This window comes from Melospiza melodia, chromosome 6 (assembly GCF_035770615.1).
Source record: "Melospiza melodia melodia isolate bMelMel2 chromosome 6, bMelMel2.pri, whole genome shotgun sequence".
Classification (NCBI taxonomy): Eukaryota; Metazoa; Chordata; class Aves; order Passeriformes; family Passerellidae; genus Melospiza; species Melospiza melodia.
The window spans coordinates 64,196,398-64,219,260 of record NC_086199.1 but is presented as its reverse complement, the minus strand read 5'-3'; the positions used below and the strand labels follow the sequence as shown (position 1 = coordinate 64,219,260).

Below are 22,863 nucleotides of genomic sequence, written 5' to 3'. Positions count from 1 at the left end.
TTTACTGCAGCCAAGGCAGAATATTTAACCAAGAACATGAAAAATGAACAAAACCTGGCAAACACATGCCCAACAAAACAGCTACCTGGCACTCCACACTTTGGAGATAAACACGAAACTTTGTAGAACACTTAAAAGGAACTGGTTTATGAAATGTTTAACACCCAGATTCAAAGAGGATATAAAAAGCAGGTAATACTTAAATCAATCAAAGAGGCCTCACACACTGAGTACCCAATAGTCAATGATGTACTTTAAATGCTGGTGTACTATCAATCTAAATTGCCTTCTCAACTTCATACTCAAGTGCTTCATAGTCAAGCACTTCACTTAGCCCTGGTGACTCCTCACATCCTCTGCTCTGGACAATGAAGCCACTCCTATTTTAACAGCAGCCATGAAACTGAGTCTCTCAACACATGCAGCTTCAGAAAACCAGAGTTTTAAAAAATCCCATCTGTTTCCAGCAGCCTGAAGACCTGGTTTCCCCTCTCTCCACATTCTGCCTTCCCCAGCCTAGTGAAAACTCTTCCCCACAGAAAGACACAGGAACAAAGACCTGCCTGGAGACTCCTATGTGGGCCACCTTCTTCTCCTGGGAATTACAGAAGCTCTTAGGTCAAAATCATCACAGGAAATCACTTGACCTTATCACCTTTGTCAATCATGGTCATGGAGTGCCCTTCAGGTTTTTCAGTATCTTGGTCTCCTTCCTCTCCTCCACAGCATAGCAAGCATGTCTTCAGCACACACACAACTCACTCAGGCCTTCGTCACTCCTAAATGACCAGGACAGCTTGGAAGGACCAACTCAGTTTTGTTTCTTGAGAAAACAAAAAAGCTGTAGCTGTAGGTTATCATAATGGCCTTGACATCAAAATAGAAACTGGCAAAGAAATAGAAACTGGCCAAGAAGCAGAAATGACATCCCCCAGCCTGTAAGCACACATGCTCCCTGCACCATAAGGAGGGGAAAAGCATGGTACAGGCAGGAGTGCCTCCCTGAGTTAGCCTCAGGCTGGAGAGAGCTGCAGGAACACACACCTGCACACTCAGGAGAGAGCTGCACCAACAAGGACATGAGATCCCTTGTGAGGACCTGCTGTCCCAGTGCTCTACCCCCAGCAGTGTCCAAGGGCAGAGTCAGGGAAAAGGGAGTCTAGCACAAACCCGTAGTGATAACATCCCTAAAATACTCTTCCAGCAATGCGCAGTCAGGAGCTTCCTACACCACAGGTGCTGTTTTCAGTCTGGCCTTTCAAAAATAGGCTTTATGCCACTTTTTTATCCTGGCAGTTTAAAAGCAATTTCAACACGAAGTTTTTCAAAGGATAAAAATAAATGCATTAATGCACACTGAAAGCTGTTGTTTAACTTGAGGCTACTTTGAGTCATTTGAGTCATGCTGGAATTGCCACACTCTCTCTGGTCCACACGTGCTTCCTCCTCTTGCACATTGAGGTCTATTTTAATACCACATATTTTAATCAGCAAATACTGGTAGAACATGCATATTTTATCAGAAAAGGATTACCAACTCGTGCAACATATTTCAGGCAAGACAAGTGCTACATGCTTAGCACAAAGGCATTCAATGTAAACAGGCCTAGAAGAATTCAGCATCTTTGAGTCAGAGCATCCTTTGGGATACTGACCCAAGGGCACAGCATCTATGAAAATACACAGCAGACAGACTGGTTTGTGCAAAAAGGACTTTGAGGGAGCTGAACCAAGATCTTGCTGATCCAGCCTTACATTGATCCTCACCCCCTCACTGTGCTCTGCCCAATGTATCACCTTGACTCATGCAATTACACATCAAGAAATGAAACCATATTCATGTGCCAGGCAGCTCCAGGCTTCACCTTTCTAACCCCAAGCTATTTTGTTGTTCATAACTAGGCTTTGGCTGGAATTGTGAAATAGGTGGCCCAGCCCTGTGATGTGCCAGCAGGTATGCACCCTGTTGGGTCCTGGGTGGGAAAGGCCTTTAAATTCCAGCACTGCTAATCCTGTCCCATCTTACCAAGGCAGCTGGGGAGGATGGGACAGAAGCATCCCAAGGGAGAAAACTACCAGATCCCACATTCATAGCCTGTACCAGATACAGCAAATCTGCAAGGTATTTTTCTTCCCATCATATTTGCAGTGATGTTTCTAGGTAGAAATACCTTACATCATCAAGGCTCTGCCTCTCTGTCCAGCTCACACTGGCTACCCTCAAGAGCACAGCTGACCAGATTTCACTCATCCAATCCCCCCACGGTGGTTAAATGAGATGAGTGACCCTGACTCCACATGCTGCTGGGTGCTCTTGTCACCTAACTGTGGCCCAATGTCTCTTTTCTCTAAAGGAACTAAAATGCTCTGTGTTGAGACACAAAGACCGCCCACTACCTGGGTGGTATCATGCTCCTGCTCTAGGTCACTGTAGTGCCAGACCCATCAGTATGTAAGATTTAGGAGAACAGGGTGTCTTGCTCTTGGAAAAATTCTCTAGCTCCTTTATTCTGAATTAAGTGCAGCATATCATCTATGTCATGTGTGCACCAGTTAGTGACCCAAGAGTCAAACTGGAAGAGGTCTGAGTGAAAACCTCAGCTGGTCATGGAAGCAGCTGCACCCCACTTACTCAAAGACCTGTTCAAAGCTGGACTCAGCACTGCGGCAATCACACACTGGTCCTCTGAGGAAGCCTTTACCTCTTGGTGCAGGACAACAACTGACAGGCATGTCCCCTTTTAATGGCTGAAACATCACAGCAGTGATTGCTCTCCCAGAATGCCAAATGTGTTGCAATGCTAGTCTGATTTCTTCCATGGAACCATTCCCTTAGTGGCAGTACAAGGTGTGGCAGATTGGCACCTTTTTGGGCCTGCACAGGCCACTAAGCCCCCACTTTGCAGGTGGTGGCAAAGAGCTGCTGTTTACTACAGTACACCAAGGTGTGCTGGGCTGTCTGCTGCAGGGATGAGACACACCACTTGGTAGAGGACATCACTACCTCCCACTGTCTGAGCAGAGCACAGAAGAGACACTATTCAAAGACTTGAGTCAGAAAATCACGAAGAGCTGTGAGCCGATGAGTCACACAGACATATGTTAGCTGCTACTTTAAAGGACTCCAGAACAAAAGAAAAAAAAAAGAAAGAAAAGGCACAGAGAAAAAATGGATTCTCAATCTGTGTCAGTCTACAATGTCCACTGAAGTTGTTGAGGCACTGATCTGCAGCAGCCAGGACTGACGTGATATGTTTTGGGTAATTGTTAAGCTCAGTAATTGTGCTGAGCTTTGCATTTTCACTGAGGCCCCACCCCATTACTGTTAATGGGAATTGCTGGGATCATATCCCAAGCAGGCTGTCATTTTAGCTACTGTCACTGAGGACTGGAGACAATGCCCTTGCCTGCCGCTGGGGAAAGGCCTCTCTCTGATGGGAGACACAACTATTTCTCATGCAATATGGAAACATCTTGGTGAAAGCAGCATTAAAAATTCAGGATCCAGCTCCTCTCAACTGCTCTAGCTTATGCCTTTTACTCACATTTAATTCACATGAACCAAACTCCATTTGCAAGCTGAACCAGTAATTTTATTCCTTCAGCATTTATTTGAAGGTCAGCTGCTGCAAGTGCCCTTAGTTAATTCAGATTTACCACCTCTCTAAAACTATTTTCAAGGTACAAAAGGAGAAGAGGGGTGCTAAGCTTGGGGTCTACAGAACTTGACTTGATACCTTTTTGAGCCAGAAGGAGCATGAGAGGATCCAATAGGATGCTGAGGACAAGAGTCCTCCCAGCAACTGTTTGAGCAATGATCAGTGACATTGGGTTCCTCTCAAATACTTAGACTACACATTCTGGATCTGCTAACCTTGGCTTAAATCTGGGACTATTTTTAGAAGCTTGAGTAAAGAGCAGTCATCCAGTGGAGTGCTTCATGCTTCCCATTTTAGACATTGCATCCTTAGCCTGAACGTAATCACCAGCTGAGCTGTTCAAGGTCAACTCATATTTCAGTCACTGCACTGTCCCATTCCACCTTCTCCTGATGTCTCACCAGACGTGCTGCAAGAGTTGGTGTCTTTCAAGCTGACTGCAGAAGGTCAATTCCCTACTCACCCATCTTTGGAGAGGTGATGCCGGAAGAAGTCATTGGCTGCCAGTTTGATGGCTTTTTCTGGTGTCACTAGAGTCAGGTTCACTGCAGCCCCTGGGCAAGGAAAAGAGAAAAAGGCCATTGGATAATGAGAATAATGGAATTGTTAACTGGATCTTTCAGGAATGTTTGTAACTTCTGCACAAAACCACAGACAGAAGGAGGAGAGCTCCCAGTGCACCAAAGGGATTTAGAAATACAAAACATCACTGAAAATTAACAAGTGTTTCTGCCTCCCAGCACCTTGAGTTTGTGAAAACATCCCCAGATGTGTTTCTACTCCATTTGCCATATGTATTTTGTAATTTCTTCAGCTTCACTACTACCTCCCACCATGTATGCAAGCATCCCTGTCTCTCATCCAAGGATGCACTCCTATGAATTCAGAAGGATGGAGATCAAACCTTCAGAAAAGGAGTACAAGATGGTTTAACAACCAGTCCCAACTCCTTTGCAAATATTTTGTGATACTGAGAAGCAAAAGACCCCCTGCCACGCCTTCTCGAAGCAGGGATCCGTTCCCTGCTTCCTCCCAAAAAAATCCCAAAAACCCAGAGCAGCTTGAATTCTAAGCAGCTCAGCAAAGGCAGAGCCATTGAAAGACCTGGAGGCTGGCTGAAGTCACCTGGCTCATTGGCTCATTGCACACAACCAGCTCTAGACCAGCCCTTAGAGCAAAGTGGCTTCCCCTGTGTGTCACCACTGGGTGTCACCCCCAGAACAGCCACCGCTGAAGTGGCTTTTTGCCCACCACAAGCTGCAGCACACAGAAATTCCCCTCTGAGCTCCATGGCAAGGCTTGCTGGGGGACCTGGGGTGTAAACAAGCCTTGGCTCCCTGCATCCCCCACCCGCCTGAGTGCCCTTTTGTCAGCAGCAACAAACAGCAAATCCCTGTATTGTGCCTGCCACAATGAAAGGCCTGCATGGCCTGGCTGGCTGCTGTGGGCCTCAACACTGGTATTAGTGCAACATCAGTGCTGCTGGGAGCAGCTTTCAAGCTGCCCTGGGGGAAATGGGGTGAGGGAAGAGCCAGTCACTTCCCAGCAGAGTGAGGTTTGCACCATTAGATTAACACTCCAGAACATTCCCCTCCATTTAAATCCTATAGCCTCAAGCTCTCCCTACCTGCACTGAAATGTACGGAGCTCCAAGCCCTCCAAAGGAGCTACGCTTGAGATTGGTTAATGGCCTAGAACACCTTTGTAAGAACAAACACAAGTACAGACATTTATGCTTATCTCTGAGATTTAAACAATTTAACCCAAAGATTCATATTCCAAAGGGAAGCAGCCAGAGAAGCCTGTACCCCCGTGCGGCTCCAAAGACGTGGTGGGGTTCATTTTCAGGACCTCTGCACCCAAGTTGACAGGAGCTATAAGGGCTAAAAACACCTAGAGAAAGTCAGCTCAATCCTTTATTCCTTGGGATGGACTCCCCTCCCTTCAAGAGCTGAAAGACATAGGTTTAGGGGGACTCTCCTCAGATTAGGATGCAAAGTCACAATGGGACTTCTGGAACCACTACAACAGGGAGTGGGACACAGGAATCCTTGGCTCCACATTCTCTGCTCAGAAGACACATCTCCACTATTCAGAAAACTGCAGCAAGAAAAGACAGCCTATGCTGCATGGGGCTGGGCAGCCCAACACATCTTCCCCCTTTTCAACTCCCATGTTCATATTTTGCAGGAAATACAGAGTAGTGCAGCCTCTTGCAAGCCAAAGCAATGCATTCATTCCACACTTGTCATTTGTTTCATCCAACAAATGCCATCATCTTTCACAGTACACAAATCAACTAGCAGGGAGCAGGGCAGGCCTCTCACACTTCTGGTTCTTTGCAAACTTTTAAGGGCACCAGTGATTGTGCTGCTTCAGTTTGATATTCCTCCTACACATCATGTCCCCTCTGCCATGGCTCTTGCACACAAAGAGAAGCCACACAGAACCTTCACACTCCACATCCACCTTTTAATGCCTATCATATCAGGATCTACAAAGCAAATCCACACAGCCTCATTTTAAGTGGAAGTGGCTGCCCATGAAGTGTTTCCTCAAAGGCCAAGTTGGCAACAACACTCCCAATGGCTATGAAGTGTAACACCTGTACACTGACACAGCATGAATAACCCTTTCCTTGGAAAAACAAGAGAAAGGACAAAAGCATAAAGCTGCTACTCTTAACACCAGTGCAAACGGTTCACTAAAGAAAGCAAACAAACTCCAAACTATCAAGCAAGAAAGGCACACAAGAAGTGTGTACACTTCCACACTCTGACTTCCTTAGGAACCAAGAGGCTTTCACAGAAGTTTCTCTTCAACTGGAAATAAAGCTGAGGGTAAAATCACGCAACATATACAGGAGAAAAGTTAATGAACCTGAGTTTTCTCCTACATCTTTGATATTTTCAGTAAAGCTGCTTAGCAGAGAATGGATAATCCCTGTCCTGAATAATCCATAACAGCTTCAATTTACTGGAGGAGGAGATATTAGATACTCCAGCTGCTGGCTGTATGCTTTCCACAGCATTTTCTTCTTTTTGTAAAATCTCCTCAATTCTACCCATGCCAATGGGTACTTCCCTAACTAAAGCCAACCTTGGCCTACAGGCAATGCTACATGTACCACAAGCAAAGACAAACAGAATGGAAAAAGAAACAGGAATCATTAAAAACCAAAGCTTTTTGTAAATAATTAAGGAAGCACTACAAAGAACAAAATCAACCAGAGGCAAAACTAGCTGTTTGCCAACTAAACTTGTAGGCGCCCTCTTCTCACCAAGCCTTGAATTTTTATTAAAACACATTTCTCACAGAAGTCCTTATACACCACCAGCAACCTACATAACAGGGAGATTGAGTCATCCCCAGTGCAGCACTGGGAGATATTATTAGCAGAGGCCAGGGAAGGCTGCCACACTACTGCAGCTAAGTGCAGCTACTCTCCAAACGTCACCAACAGCAAAGGGAACTTCCTCAGCCTGATCTGGGCCTTTGGCTCCTGCCAGCTTGGCTAAACACTTGGTCTGCAAGCAGCACTAGGATTGCCCAGAACACATGCTGGGATCTTTAGGTGGCTTCTGGCTGGACTGCAGTAGGAAGCTGAGGAAGTAGGAAGCATCTCCCCAAGATCCCCTATCACTGATGCCCATGGGGACCAGGAGCCCACAGGCACTATGGATTCATTCACTTGGCATCATGTTTTAAGGCTGCACACCATCAATTCTTGAGCACAGACAGGGCTGGACAGCACCATCCAGCATCAAGGCACTGCTGCTATACAGACATTATGGGAAAAAATAAAGGGAACTCCTTCCTGTCCCAAACAAATCCAAGAATCCCTGTAAATTCTGGGGAAGAACTTGAGAGAAATGTTGGGATTGCCTTATACATCACACAGTTTGCTATGGGCTACTCATACAAAGCAAAAGCTGTTTGCCCACACAAATATATTAAGAGGTGATTTGCAGAAAAGCATTTTACAAACACAAGCCACTCTCCTGTCTGCACTGAGGAGATTTGATTCACACATGAAGAAGCCCTGAAGTCACCCCAGCAGGAATGGCTGTGCCCAAACAAACCCTTTCTGTCCTCTGACAGAGGCCAAAGGATCTGCAGGGACAAGTGACGTGCTTGTGACTCCTCCATGGGGAGCAGCAGCTGCTACTTTAGCACATTAAGATATAATCCTCCCAATTTCAGCTTAAACCTGCAAATAGGAGCTTGTGAGTCATTCAGCAAACTCTGCTGGGGAACTAGGACAGCTGGAGGGAGCAGGAACCAATCCCACCACCTGATTTCCATTTTTCTCTGTCTGCAAGGCTGAGATATCTCTTTACCTTCTTTCCAGAAAAGAACTCACACAATCTTCATGGACCTTGGATGTATTTTACCCACCAACCCTCTCCCTAAGAGGGTGGGAAGGTCGGCTTATGTCAGCTCACAGAACTGTGGCACAGGGACCAGGATTGCTGCTCTTGGAACTACTCACATTTGCACCATGGCCATGCTGAAGCATCTGTAATTTTCTGGAAGGAGCTGGAGCTATTAAAAAAAGGCCTCTCCAACCCAGCTCCCTATTTAATAGTCAGAAGTAATTTCAATCAACTCTCAGCACCCTGAACAGAGTTAGAGACATGGACCAAGCTGAGCAGACTTGGGAAAGGTCGGGAAAAGAAAGAGGTATGCAAAACCCTCTGTACCCTTCTGCCTGGGGATGACAAGTGGCCTGGAGATCCACATCCTCTCTACCACTCTAAGCCTTAAAGGACCAAGCTGTCTCTCCCAAAAGTCCTGATTCTCACGAAAATTCTTGGTCCCACAGTCTCCCCTGTAAGTTTCCCCAACCAGCTTCCTCCTTCTGCCTCCTGCCAAGCAGCCTGCCAGGGCACATTTACAGCCAAAGTTAACACAAGCTCAAAATCCTGGCTAGGAACACAGCAGCAGCCAGATTCTGGAAAAAATCAAAGGGGAACACGTCATAGCTAGCATTGAGGATGGAGCTTGCCAGGGTTCCTTGAGGTTATTTGTCTTGTTGCCTGCTCCAAGGAAAGCTGATGCAAAGCAGCCAATCCATCCCTGCCATCCACCACACTCCCCAGAAACGCCCACCAGGAAGTTGGGCAAGAGACTCTGCCTGAACATCCAATGCCTGCTCCTGGGCTGGCCAGCCACAATGCCTGTTTCCTTAGGAGCAGGGAAGAAGCAGCAAGGAACACTACATGTGCCAAGAGCAAGGTGCAAGCATCTTTGGACTTCTGCTTGAAAAAACAAAGAGCAAGGACTCAACTTAATCACAGCAGCATAACTTGAACCAGGCTTTATCAGGGACTGAGTGCCACCAAGAATGCTATCTAAGCACCCAGATAAAAACTGCATGTGCAGGCAGGCGACTATCAGGATACAGAATGAACCAGAGCTCAGGGTCAATGAAGCCAGCTGGAGCGTGCTGCAAGCCAAGAAGGTATTCCATGTTTTCCTCTGCTACAAGTAAAGTCAGAATTTGGCCTGCTGGCCTCCTCTCCTCAAAATCTTTAAAAACTTACAGGGATTTTGTGTTTAAATTATAAAAGGCATCATGTCAGCTGAAGAACTCACTGCTGTAATACACAGCCTGAACCAAGGAGCCAAGAGATTTCAAGCAGGTCAGCACAAAGCAACCAAACAGGTGAAGCTCCACCCTGAGCCAACCTCTGATTTTCTTACCATCCCAAGGGAGTTTTTCTGAAGAGCAGGTTATTTTAATTTTTTTTTTTTAATTGCAGCTTGTCTTAATGCTTGAACAGGGCACTTGGGCATGCTTGAGACAGCAGGCCTGACCGTGCTGGTGGAGGGTTTTGACATAAATTCAATCATTAACCACAGAACTTCAAGAGCTGGTTTGCTACTGCCCCTCTGTCAAAAGCTACCATGCCCAAGCTGGGAAACATAATATACAGTCCTGACACAAAGTCCAGCAGCTTCACTTAGCCTGCTAGTAATGATGAACTTCACTAAGTGGTAAGGTTTAACACCAAAACAGTCATTTGGAGGACTCAAGTCCTCAGTGGTAGGTATCTGAATAGACACCTGCATGGAGTTTATTTTAGAAACAGCTGCACTGTTCAACCTCCGAGGATATTGCCAGGTTATTGCTTTATATGCCAGAGAACAGAGCTTTTCCTCCTACTTACGCACCAGTGCTTCCAACGCAAAAGCTGCGCTGTGCCTGACTCAGCTGTACTCACCTCGGTACATGCCAAAGTAGCCTTCCGAGCGAATCGTTTTAATGAGGCAGTCAGACCTGCAAACACAACACAGGGAGATCAACCACAGCACCTCAAAGGTGGGTGAGTGCAGAGAAAAACAAACAAATTTCTTGGAGTGGTGTCCATTTACATTCTGTCAGCAAAACCCTCAGCTGAGATGGGAACCACGTCAGCCTCTGAATGTGCCGTTGTTCAAGCCTGAGTCCCATTTCACCCCCTCAGTCCCATTTCACCCCCTCAGTCCCATTTCACCCCCTCAGTCCCATTTCAACCCCTGAGTCACAGGGGCTTTGAAACCCCTGACTCACCCTGCACACACTGTCTGCTTTCTAGAAACACAAAAGGGAAAAGTGTCACTGCAAGGGCTGTTTATCCAGGGTCCCCTGTGGCAAATGCACATGAAATGCTCTAACAAGCAGATCCCCATGGGCACATTTTAAAATCCAGCTCTGGAAGGGAAATGAGGGGGGTCAAACCCCCCATGCTGACTTGTTTGTCTTACTCAGTGAAATTTGACACGAGGCACACAAAGATGAGATGACCTGAACACTCAGTCATCTGTGGCCTCCCACGAAGATTAAAACATGCACTTTTAACACATCAAGTCCCACAGCAGGCAGCAAGCACATGGGCTCTTGCCCTGAGGACAGCGTGGCAGGGTATTGTGCTCCAAGGGGAAAACTGTCACTTTCCTTGTTGCAAACACATTTACTACAAATGGGAAAACCCTGCAGAGCACTGGCTTTTGAAGGCACAGAGACACACACCCCTAGCAAATCCAAAGTCACAGTTCAGGATAGCTGCATAGATTCCCTGGCAGTTTCCCTCTCTGGATCACAGCTGCATGAAGCTGGAATGCTGCCTTTAGGATCTTTGGAAAGAGACAGGTACTAGCTCTAGACATACAGGAAAGGAGAGGTGCACATGCATGTATGTGTACATAATTTAAGGAATAAAAGGCTCTTTTAAGCAGTAATAAGAGAAGTGTGGCTGATTAAAACACAAATGCATTTTTAAGAGATTTGGCAACACAAGGACTAAACTTCTTCTCAGCTCTGCAGTAGTGCTGAGGTGGAAGAGAAGGAAATACAAAGCTTCCTTGAGGGCTTTATGGCCATGGGCAAAGACTGTTCTAGAGTTATTTGTGAAGAGCCCATCTTGCATTGCTACCAGTCATGGCAATGAGTTTCCCCTCAGCTGGGACTCCTTGAATCCTTTGGCATCTCATCTTTCACACATTCCACCCTAGCCCCTGCAACTTGCACATACTCATCTCCTTCTGAGCAGCCCCTCCAACTCATCTGCAAGCCCCAGAAATCTCAGTGCACCTCCCTCCTATCCCTCCTGTCAAGTTCTCACACTGCATGCAGTGCTGGAGGCAACACATTTTCCCCGAGCCAGTGATGCTGCAGCAGGGAGAGGAGTGAGAAGAGCTGCTCCCCACCATATTGATACAGCCCTGCTGCATCAGGATAGAGCTTGCATGTCACTGAAAGCCCCTCAAGCTGCAGCAGAACAAGACGCAGCCAAGGCTACATCCAGTGTTCTTCTCTCCCTGGAAAAAGGGAGCCAACAGCCAACTAAAATTATACTAAAATTGAACCCCCACAGTAACACACCTGGGGTAGCACAGTCCAAAAGCCAAGCTCTCTCCATCCCTCAGAAGTCCTTTAGTGTCTTTGTCTTTTTAAAGTGAAAGGTTCCCCTGATGCCAAAGATCTCTTGAGCATAAGTAAGGCATACTATCTTAAAGTAAGAGAGCTAACATTTTAAAGGGACTTGCTGCCTTTCTTGGGTATTCAGCAGACACCAGGTAATTGGTGTAATCAGCAGATCTAGTACTGACGGGCACACAGCATTTCCAGAAAAAAAAAACTGCTGTAACAAGGGAAACTTTCTTAGGAAAGCTCAGCCCTTCCTGTTCTTAGAAGCAGCCAGTTCAAATATACAGTGTAAATCTTATGTATTCCTCAACAGCTCCTGATCTCACTGCAAGTCCTGGCTATGGAGCTGACTTGCACTTGACTGCTGGAGGTTAAAGCCTCTCTCCTACCAAGCTCCCTTCCAGGCATGAGACATCCTGGCATGCAGCCCCAAGGAGTGCCTACAAATTCTTCAACCTGCCTAAACTCCTCCTGCTGTCAGGTCACGAGGACAAATGATCCTCAGGGAGGTGAAGCAATCTACAGCAGGAGCAGGACACAACAAAAGGGGATGCAAAGCAATATGGGCGGCCACATCCTGCCAAAAAGTCATGGCACACTGACAGTGCAGGAGGGAGCAGAGAGCACAGGAACAACCAAGGGAAGCACCAGAGCCTACAGCCAAAGCTCACGTCATCAGCTAGAGCAAGGAGGCACAGAGACTAAAGCCATCAGCAGAGACAGCATTTCCTTCCTATTCCCCCTCTGCCTCAAATTCTCCTGGGCAGGAAAGAAGAAAAGATGGTGTGGAGGAGCAGGGATCAGGTTACACTCGTTCTAAACCAAGTCGTAGGAGGACAGGACATACCTCACCAGTCCCAGTCCCTTCTTCCCCTCAATACCACAAATTATTTTGGAAAACTAAGGCCTGTCTCTGGTTCCCAGGATAAAGCATCTTGTGCTAAGTTGGTACCCATTCTCACAGGAGACACACAGCCCTAAGCGCTCGACACAAACTCCAAGTGAATTTGGTGGGCTGGATACACTCGTGCCTTCTTTTCCTACAGGTGCAGTAGCTGGGGTTCTTTTGGACAGTGGATGGCTGGTCTAACTATAGCATGTGTCAGCCTGTGATCCTTCAAAAGGCCCACATGCAATGCTCTAGACTGGGAATGAGCAACTGCTTCCTCTTTTTAAAACTGACACAGCAAAGGAAGGATCTCCAATATCACAGCAATGGAAACAGGACAGAGGCAGGAACTCCCTCAGGCACCTGACCAGCTCAGCAGACTCCTTGTGTTTGGGATCAGTTGATTGGGATTCCTTGTGGTTTGGTTCTGAGCCCTGGCAGTAGTGAACACACTGCTCCCAAGCCAGGGATGCAAACAGATGTGCCTCTGCAGAGGACTCCCCTGCTCAGCTCAGCAGCCTCAAAAGCTGTCCTATGTGCTTTATCTGCTCTAGCACAGCTTGGCTCCAGACTGTCCCCTGGCTTTCCTGAGGACAGCCCAGTTCCTAGAGGTGCTGAGCTCACTGAAAGAGGTAACAAAGTGCAAAGACTCCTGTGGAAAGCCCTGAGGGATGGTGCCCGTGTGGGCAGTACTCACAGGCTGCTGTACATCCGTTGGCCATTCTGCTGGTTCTGCAGGCGAGTTTTTGCCAGGTCAATGGGAAATACACAGGTGACCCCGATCAGCCCAGCTATCCCTCCATTGATCAGCTTGGCAGGTAAACTGCAAGGGGATGAGATAGAGAGAAACAGATGTCTTAGCTCTGGGTAATATCAGGGAAGGGAAAGAGCAAAGAGCGGAGGACTTTTGTGTGACCAGAGTTAATGCATCGCTGTGAGACAAGGCTGTCCCCCCCAGCACAAAGGAAGCTCTTCCACAAAGCAAAGCTTGGTTCCTGCTGTGCATATGGAGAGGCAGAGAAAGCAGCACATACCATCAGCACAAACCACTGATGAGTGGAGTGGAGCCAAACACCTCCTAACCCACACATTACGAGGAGCAGGAAAAAATCCTGTTGCCCAGGACATGGGGATTTCTGTTGTCCCTAGAGGAGAAAAGACTGAGTGCTGGACCATCCACCATGTGGACAGCCTTCAGCTAGGGCCTGATGGCATCCAAGCCAGCAGGTTTACTGACAAACACTTTCCTGCACCACAATCAGATCCACAGCTAATGAGAGGGTCGTGATACATCAGCTGCTACCATCATGTGGGAATGGCTCAGCAGAAGCACCCAGCTGGCAGCCACGGAGCAGATGGCTGCAGCCACGGGAAACTGCTTCCAGACCCATCTCCCAGGGCCAGGGGAACACACACAAAGCAGCAGCCCAGCAAAGCCACCGGGCTGGCAGCCTGCAGGGCTGCAGATGTGGAGATGTGAGCTCATACCTCTGGGGGAAATCAAAACCTGGCTTGCTGCATGTGCTTCCGAAGCACGGGGCTTTTTCCACTCCCCGCTGTGTTCCCACTGAGAATTCCTGCAAGTGGCACTGAGCGAAAGCCACATCAGCTAAACATGGGTTCCCAGCAAATTCAATTAAGAAAAATGTCCTGCACTTACATGCTCAATAAACCACTGCACAAAGAGACAAAGAAAGCCTGTTTGAGTCAGTCCCCTCCAATAAAGCACAGGATATGGCTCCCTGAACACAGGATGTGTCAGATATTAAGCTGGTGGCCGACAGCACTCCTAGACTGCAGCTGGGTGAGCCTGCAAGGCCTATCCTCCCCCTGGGGGAACTGGCACACTGCCTTTCATGGTGGTGACTTGCTGCTCTGGATGGGGGACAGACTGCATTACCCTTCAGAGGCAGCAGTGCTGAGGCTGGCCAAGGCACGGTGGGGTGAAGCCCTGCAAACATCTTCCCCCCAACAGCACTCCAGAGCAATCTGCATCAAGGGGCAAATGCAGAGAGGATCAATAAACAGCCATGCTTGAGGGAAAGGCAGGATTGGAGACTGCCAAGTTTCAACTTGAAGGGTCCCTGAGGAAAGCAGACAAATGAGGGATGGAAAAAATATAAAAGACTTTGTCCACAAGGGCTAAGCATGATCTTGACACCTCAGGACTGACATACCTTGACACACTCCTTTCAGCCTCTGCTGTCCTGCACCCAAAGCTCCTTCCTCCTCAACACCTGCCAATACAACACACACACAGCCCCAGGGCTGGCACAGCTGGAAGAAGAGGTGCTAAGGATGGGCAGACAGATCTGAGCTCAGCCTACAACTCCAAACTAGACAGTGCTGACTGAGATTAAATCAGCACAGTACTTCAGGAAGGCAGGCCCAGATCAGTGTACAAGCTCAGTGCAGAGCCAGACTTTCAGACCTCACCAACTCCAGACTGTTGCCTCAGGGATCTTCATGCCACAGTCTGAGAATGGAATAGATTTGCCTGTAAACTCCTACACTGAACTTGTTCTCAGGACATGGGAAAACTTCAAACAGTAAACTTCATATCATTGTGCTCTCCTTATCTAACCCACAGTCACCCTGAAGGAGGAGGTTAGAGACCAGATAGAAGTGTCCCAGGATGGAGACACCATGGACAACGAAGGTATTTGAAGACAGGATTACCTCAGCCTCCCCAAATTCAGCTCTGAAGTCACTGTTGGCAGGTCACAGACTGTGAGGCACAACTAGTGCCCCCTTCCAGCCTCAGCACTGTCATCACTTCTCTAAGTGTCCCTGAAACACCTGGGACAAGCAAACACCTGCCTTTCTCAACCTGTTCCAACAGTGAAATCAACCCAGGGTTTATATCAGGTGGGACTGAGACACAGACACAAAGGTCCTGCCTGCTGCTACTGTAAGTGCAAGAGATTTCCCCAATTTCAGCCCAGACCCCAGCAGTAAAGGGGAATCATCTGATGAGGCTGCAGACAGCCTCTCCCTCTGCCTGTGAGGGCAAAACCCTTGCTCAATACTCCCATCACACCTGAATCTAGCCATGAACACTGCAGGGGGAAACTTGCAGGGATGGACATGGAGCATGATCCAGCGAGACACTGAGATCAAGTTCCACGTGCACTGCTGCAGAAATGCAATGCCCTTGATCTCACCATGCAGCAAACCACTGCTGTTGATTTTAGTCTTTTCCATCAATCTTGCTCTACTAAGGGGTGTCAGAAACAAGTCTCCTTGGCTTGGCTGCCTGTGACCACTGCAGACACATGGTCCCATCAACTGGAGAGATGAGCAAAGCAGGAGAGGTGAGGGATTTGAGGCACAGAGAAGAACATGAGACAAAGACCATTGCACCTGAATCAAAAGCTATTTCCCCTGTGACTGAGTCATCCCACTTCACACATCAGTGCTTTCTGCTCTCTCAAGGGATAAGAATCCACTGTGCCTGGTCTCTCTGTCCTATTTAGCTTCTGCACAGCTACTGCCTCTCACTACCTACGTGTGCAGGGCTTAGTGAAATGGGGACAATGCTGGCTAGCATGCAAATGAAGCCATTTGCTCAGTTTAATACAAGAAGGGATATAAAGGCATCCCAGTTCTCCTCTTCTAGTGCTCCTCCTCAGCCCTTTTAACTAGTCCCTGTAGCCAGCAAGCTCCTGCTCACACCCCCAAGAGCACACCGGAGGAGCCAGGGCACATCTTGTAGGACACATCTCCTCTTGTAGGACACATCTCCACTTCCTTCAAAATACCAAGTCAAATAGCCACAGGTGTCTGATCATTTTGCTTTGCTGAGGTTATGGGGAACATAGGCCAGGATCCATGGAGGTGAATCTCTGCATGCCCTTCATGGGTGTGTTGGAAGAGTTCCAAGTGCTCTCCAAATTAGGTAGCGGATGATGGCCAAGTCTTGGCACACAAACACTCCACAATGCTGTATTTTTATCAGCACAGCTCAGGATTGTTTACTTTTGCAGAAGACAGGCGTACAGGAAGATATCCAAATCATGGCAAATGCTAAGAAGGGACAGCCCTCTTGCCTGCAGCATTCAGGGACTGCCAAGTCCTGTCCCTTTGTCTGCATGTTTCATTCACCCACTCACCCCACCTGTCCTGAGCTTTTAACCTGGAAAAGTAGATGCTAGAAAAGCAACATGAAAAAACCCACAGGAATCCCACAGCATGTAGGAGTCACTTAGCTGGGGCAACTTCACAAGCAGCAAAAGTTAATCCCATGTGGAGGACTTGCAGATCCACCTGATACAGCTTTTAGGAAGCAAAGGGTAGAACTGTGTCTTTCCAGGAAATGAATCCCTGTTCATTTCCAGGGAAAACTCAAATCCAGCCTTTACCAGAACCAATACTCTGAAGTTTCCACTGTGCACATAAGTGTCCTTAATCATTGTTGGTACTTCATATTCCTGCTATCACTCAAGCCTTGACTCTGTAGAGTAAGGGCACAAGGCTGCACAAGGCTACACAAGGCTACGTGGACTTTGTCTTCACAAGTACTGAATCCTTGGCTGGTCAAGGACCTGGCTTTGCTCCCTTGATGCCAGCAGCTGAAGTCAGCAGGTCAGGGTGACCTTTGAAAGAAGAAACAAAAAGGAACAGACTCATGCAGCATAGAAAGCAAAGAGTAGAAAGAAAAAGGCAATGAGAAAAAAGAACTAAGGAAAGCAGAGATGTGACAACATGGCAGACACACAAAATAAGAGAAGGTTCAAAAAAAGCAGGTAAGAAAGGAGAAGAAGAATCAAAACCATTAAAGGCTGGAAGAGGTGATCAGGTGATTTCCTCCAACCTCCTGGATCCCAAATGGAAATAAGTTTGAAAGATTTTAAAAGAAAAACCTAAAGCACAATTTAAAAAAAAAAATAAAGTTACCTGATCTGTTTATCAGCCATTTAATTCAAACTTGATCTTGTTAAGAAATGAATCTGTTCCTTCCAATCGTTCTTTTTCAGTTACGTCTTTCTCACTTCAGTTTCCTCCTGGGAAAGGACAGAAAGACACCAAGAATACAAAGTTGAGACACTTATACTCTCCTTAAAGCTCAGGGGCTCCTTGGCAGGCAGGCTGTAGGGTTTGGACAGCTGAGGCACAAGTGACTTAAGGGAGCACCTGATCTCCTCAAAGAGGAGACTGAGCTCCAGAGGGAGCCTTATAAATGTATGTCTGTAAATATAAATATACAAGGACATATGGAGGGAAGAGTTGCCAAGGTCATCAGGCTCTAGCAGCATATGAGGAAGGGCAGCAGCCAGGCAGGGCACAAGCTCTGCCCAGAAGCCAGGAAACAGCCATGTCTGTCACTTCTCTCCAACTTCAGAGAGCGTTTCACACCATACCATGCACATCCCCAACCCTCAGCAGGTCCACCCAGGCAGCCCAAGAGAGTCAAGTGTCATCACAAGACTCTTTTAGCACCTCCCTTCAACACATACATGCTGTGTCCAAAGGACAGCCTTCAAAACACTGCTCCTCCAGAGGTTACTTTCCTTCCCCTATGTCCAAGCTTAAACAGACAGCCCATGTTCAGTCTTGTGCCAATACTGCTTTTTAAGCAATGCCTCTCCCTCCCCCAGCTACTGATGCCACTTTGCCCTTTGGACCACTCCTTTCAGCTCTGCCAGACTGCAGGAGTCAGTTCTAAGACTCTTAATTGTTACTGTTTAATGAGAGCTGTTAGAAGTCACCACACAAAGAAATCTGGACACCAGAGAAAATTTCAGAAGTGGCCACAACTTTCAGCTTTCTGGAGATGCCTTCATCTCCTCACCTGCAGCATGGGAACCAGATGCCCTATGCTCTCTGCACGTGTCTCAGCAGTATTCAGCCAACTCCCTCCCTCTTCCCTTTCACTTGCCACCTGGATGCTGAGCCAGAAGCAAAGGAAGTACCTTTGCCCTTTCCCTCTGGAATGAAATTTGCTCCTGTACTGCAGATTTCCTAAGCCACACAGAATGTCACATCCAACAGAGGGGCTTACAGGCCAGCACTTCTGCTCTGGAGATACTTCTGGCTCTCAGTGCATTCCTGAGAAGAGAAGGTCCCTGAAAGTGTGAAGAGCTAGTGAAGGTGCAAACAGGTATGGGAAGGAGTTCAGGTCACCCTCCTTTTATATCAAATGCCAAGGATAGGACAGCATGAAACCATTTGTACAGTCCCACTCTTGGACATGAGACTGAAACTGCCTTTTCTGCAGCCCCACGTTCAACTAGAGCTGTGAGAGACCAGCACAGGGAGCTCCCTAAGGAAAGGCATTCCTCCTCAAAACACTGCACACAAACCTCACCCACTGCACTATGCTGTTATACCTTCTGTGGCCCTCTTCAGACAGTTCACCTAATCCCAACTGATCTGTGGCTGCAGATCTTAAAAAGCTCCAGATCAGCTAAGTCTGCACTTTTCAAGGGAAAATCACTTACACTCTTCATTACATGTGCTTTATATGCATGTCCACAAGAGCAGCTTGGTTTAGGTTAATCTAATTTTCTATCAAATTAACCACAATAAGACAAAAATATAAAAATATAGGAAGACCACTAGCTGAAAGCCTTTAACCCTGTCATAAACAAGTTGTGAATCATGAAAACTCACTTGATAATGTCTACACACTCAATTAACTTGTGTTATCGAGACAGGCCTGACAAAATACATGCACCAAGTGGTCCTGACAGCCTGCTCCAGTTTTGCTCCGGCAAAACACCCCCCTTGTTGCCTCTGCTGCACCCTTCCATGCAGAGGGGCAGTCAGGAGGACAGACATCCACCACAAAGGGCAACAGCAAGGAAAGACAGCAAGGCTGCCAATATTCAGCACAGCCAGGTAGCCAAAAGAGTGAGAGACCAAGATGGACACACAAATACATCACAGGGCTGTTTCTTACCTGCTGACACAAGTAGGGCAATGGAGTCCCTCTGCACCAAGAGAGGCTTGGGACAGCTGAGTTTATTTCTCTCTGGCCTTTTTTTTTCTTTTGACTTTTGGCTTCAGCTCCCCACCTGCCCAGTAACTACCGAGTCTTCCACAGCTGTCTGATCCAGCTGGAAAACTGCTGCTGCTTCCCACCAGGGAACAGATGCTCCCGCTGCAGCTGCACAGCAAGACAGGGCAAAAACAACCTTCCTGGGTATAAAACTGGGCAAAGTTACAGGTTTCCTTGGTGCTGGCTGTACAGCCAGCAAATACCAGGACTAGTATCATCTCCCCTAACAAAAGCCACTCAACTCGCGGACGAGCGACGGGAAGCGAACAATGTGATCATTTTACAGCAGACACCAGCACTTGATAACTGTTTAAACAGCACCTGGCACTGCAGAGGCCTGAATGTCTGTGGCCAGGGGATTTTAATGAATTAAGGGATTTTAATGCAATGAAGTGGAAAGCTTATTTGAGCTCTGTTTGTTTAAACAGAGCTCCAACGAATGATCATTTGCAAAACAAACCCTAAGTCACCCCAAGCTCTATCTGACCACTTTGCTGTAATCTACAGAACTCCCTGAGTCCCTTAAAAGAGGTGAATGATGAACCCTCCAGTGGCCTGGTCAGGGAGTTTCTGAGCTGAGCCAGACCCCAGTCACTTCCAGGGCTGGAAAAGAGCTGCTACCATTCTGCAGTCTAAGAGGGGGGAAAACTGGCTGGGAAGAGAAATCTGGGAATTTTACAGGACATTTAAAAAACAAATCCAGAACAACATTATACATTTAACCTAGAAATGAAAGAGATTAAATAAAGACCTAAGTATATTTTCCCAGGAACACAGTGCTCTCAGGAGCCAAAAACTGCACATAAAAGCAGGCAAGCATCTGCAGCCAAGCAGGGTGTAGCTCCAAGGCTTCCTGTGGGAGAAGTGTCAGGGAGCAGAGTTTGCATCTTCCTAGGAAATCTGCCATCAGGACCTGCACTGGGGCAGCAGACAAGCCAGCAGCACCAAAAAGGTACTATGCCTCAGAAAGTTTTTGTATGGTTAAACATCAGGACAATGGCACTGCTGGAACTGGGAATCTGCATGGTAAAAGGAGCTGAGGAACTGGGAGGAAACTGGTTTAAGAAGTGAAATAAGAGTCACCAGAGAGCCACCTGAAAGCCAGAGGCTGAGCAGCCTTCATGGAAGTGGATCCTAAATTGAACATCCCATAATTAAGAGAATGAGAACAGCATGAGAGTATTTCCTTCCTAGAGTGCTGTTAACACAGCTAGGCATGGATTAATGCCCCATTACTTGCACACCAGGACATCCCTTTTACATTTATTAAAATGATCAGACAAATTAGTTGCAGAGCCACACTCACACCGAAGCGGTGCAAATGGCCCGAAGCTCATGCTGACACATAAATGGCTCAGGAGCCTCCTCAGTCCTGCCTTTCCCTTTTCTCACCTCCCAAAAGTCAGCTCCAGACAGTGACAGAACAGCCACCCTAGAAGTACCACAATGCAATCCTGGATGTATCTGGTCCTCATGGCCCAAGCCACCAAAGTGGTGCTATTTTTCTCCCCTGCCTTGCCATACATGTCCCACACAAATCAGACAGTGAGGCTTTCTCCAGGAAGGCCAACCTTTGTATCTGCTCTCCTGATCCCATGGGGCATGGGGCTGAACTTTCAACCTTCAGGTTTTGCCTTATCACCTGAAGGAAGAGTGCTTACTAGGGAATCACAGCCCAGCGTGAGGCATGGAGGGGAGCACACAGACCTCATTTTGTCTCATTAATGCATCACACCAGTAAGCTTGGATTGGAAATACGGGCACCCAACATCTCCACAAGCCAGGACATCACTGGAGCAGAAACAGGTTAAACTTACCCACAAGTCTCTGACCTTGCTGACTGCATTTAGTGCCACCAAACTGCCCTACAGATGTGGGTTGTCACCTCTACTCCCAGATGCCACTGCTCTACCCCCAGTCTGAGCCAAGTACAGCACCCTCCTTCTCCTGCTCTTTGCCTGCCAGGCTGCCAGAGCCACAGCTGCCATCCTCCAAGCCAGCTGTGGGCTCCCAGTCCACCAGCTCCCCCAGTCCTGCCAGCAGCACCCCACCCTCCCAGGGGCCAGCTCTTCCCTTCTGCCCTCTGCCAGCACTCCCATGTGCAGATGCCCTCCCCAGCAGCCCCAGTGCAGCTGAGCACATCCTCTCAGGCCCAGGCTGCTGCACATGCTGATTTATCTGAGCACACACAGGCTGCCAGTTTGACAGAAAACCTTTAGCAAATGTCGGCTGCTGCTGTGGCCGAAGAAAGCAAATCTGTCTTCTCCCTACACCCAAACGTGTTCCCATCCCTGATTTCATGCCAGCACAAATATTTGTGCCAGGCAGTCAGACAGGAATGAGACAGAACTGGAGGCCAGCACATGCTGGAGCTGTCACTGAAAGCCAACTTCTAAACTACAACCTTGACTTAAGAATAAACAGCAGAATGGGAAGTCAGGACTCCCTTCCACATATTTCTATTTGTCTTGAGAGCAGACAAACTCAAGGCCCCAGTGAGAGAAGCTGATGTCAAGAAACGGGGCTCAGAAGGTGAGCAGAGGAAACCAAGCTGTGCCAGCATCCATTGTGTCAAGAGGACACTGCCACACAACCATTCACAGTCAGGGATGGCAAGGGGAAGGAATCAGCAACATGTACCTGCTGGGAGAGGAGAAACCCTCTGGGATCAGCACACTTTCCTTCACAGCACAAATGCATCTGAAGGTGCAGACACTGCCAAATTTTGTTAATGACAGGAGCAAAGCTGTCATCACAATAAGGTTTAAGGAGTGCAAAATAAAACTGCAAATATTTCCCGAGAGAAACTGCTTTCTAGATGCATGACAGGCACAAAGAGCACAAGGGAGCTGGCACCAGGTAATGTCACCTGGAGAGAAGCTGTCAATTTGGCTCTTGCCTGCTCAGGACAGTTTAGGACAGAGGGTTTAGAGAAAAGAGGTGGCAATTTAATCTGCTGCCTGCTTGCCTTTAGGCCCTTGAAAGCAGGGACTGCCATGAATTTCCTTGCAGGACCTGGCAAGGTATTAGTCCTCAAGAAAACAAAGCAGCTCCCAAACACGCTGGTGAATGCTCTCCACCATCACAGAGTGTCACCCCTGCTCTGGGGACAGCACGGCCCCTTCACACCATTCTGCCACCAAACAGAAGCCCTGGGGCTGCAAACTCACCTGCCTTGTGGTCAGCAGTCAGCTGTACCCGTACCACTCTGGGCTGTGAAAGCACCAAGCCAAAGGCAGCCTTCCCCCTTGCCTCAGGTGATAAAAGGCCAAAGTACCAGCGGGGAGGTGCCATGCCAGCCCCCTGCACCATTGGCTGCTCACACCCTCCAGGGACAGGCTCGCTGGCACAGTGCCCACTCAGCTGGCAAGGCACGGGATGCAGAGCCTCAGCAGGCAGGGCA

The 22,863-nt window shown here is 47.8% G+C and overlaps 1 protein-coding gene across 2 annotated transcripts in view; it reads right to left on the bottom strand.

Annotated features, from left to right (window-relative positions):
- SLC25A22 (solute carrier family 25 member 22) overlaps positions 1-22,863 on the bottom strand; it is a 52,226-nt gene that overhangs the window by 11,638 nt on the left and 17,725 nt on the right. The window contains exons 1-5 of one of the 2 annotated variants that reach the window (XM_063158713.1): positions 22,631-22,773; positions 17,357-17,463; positions 13,158-13,283; positions 9,887-9,942; positions 4,123-4,213 (exon numbers count right to left, since the gene is read on the bottom strand). In XM_063158713.1, coding sequence (XP_063014783.1) covers positions 4,123-4,213; positions 9,887-9,942; positions 13,158-13,283; positions 17,357-17,376 — 293 coding nt within the window. In that variant the 5' untranslated portion in view covers positions 17,377-17,463; positions 22,631-22,773. Of the gene's footprint in view, positions 1-4,122; positions 4,214-9,886; positions 9,943-13,157; positions 13,284-17,356; positions 17,464-22,630; positions 22,774-22,863 lie in introns of those variants that run through there. The other variant, XM_063158714.1, reaches the window with a different exon arrangement.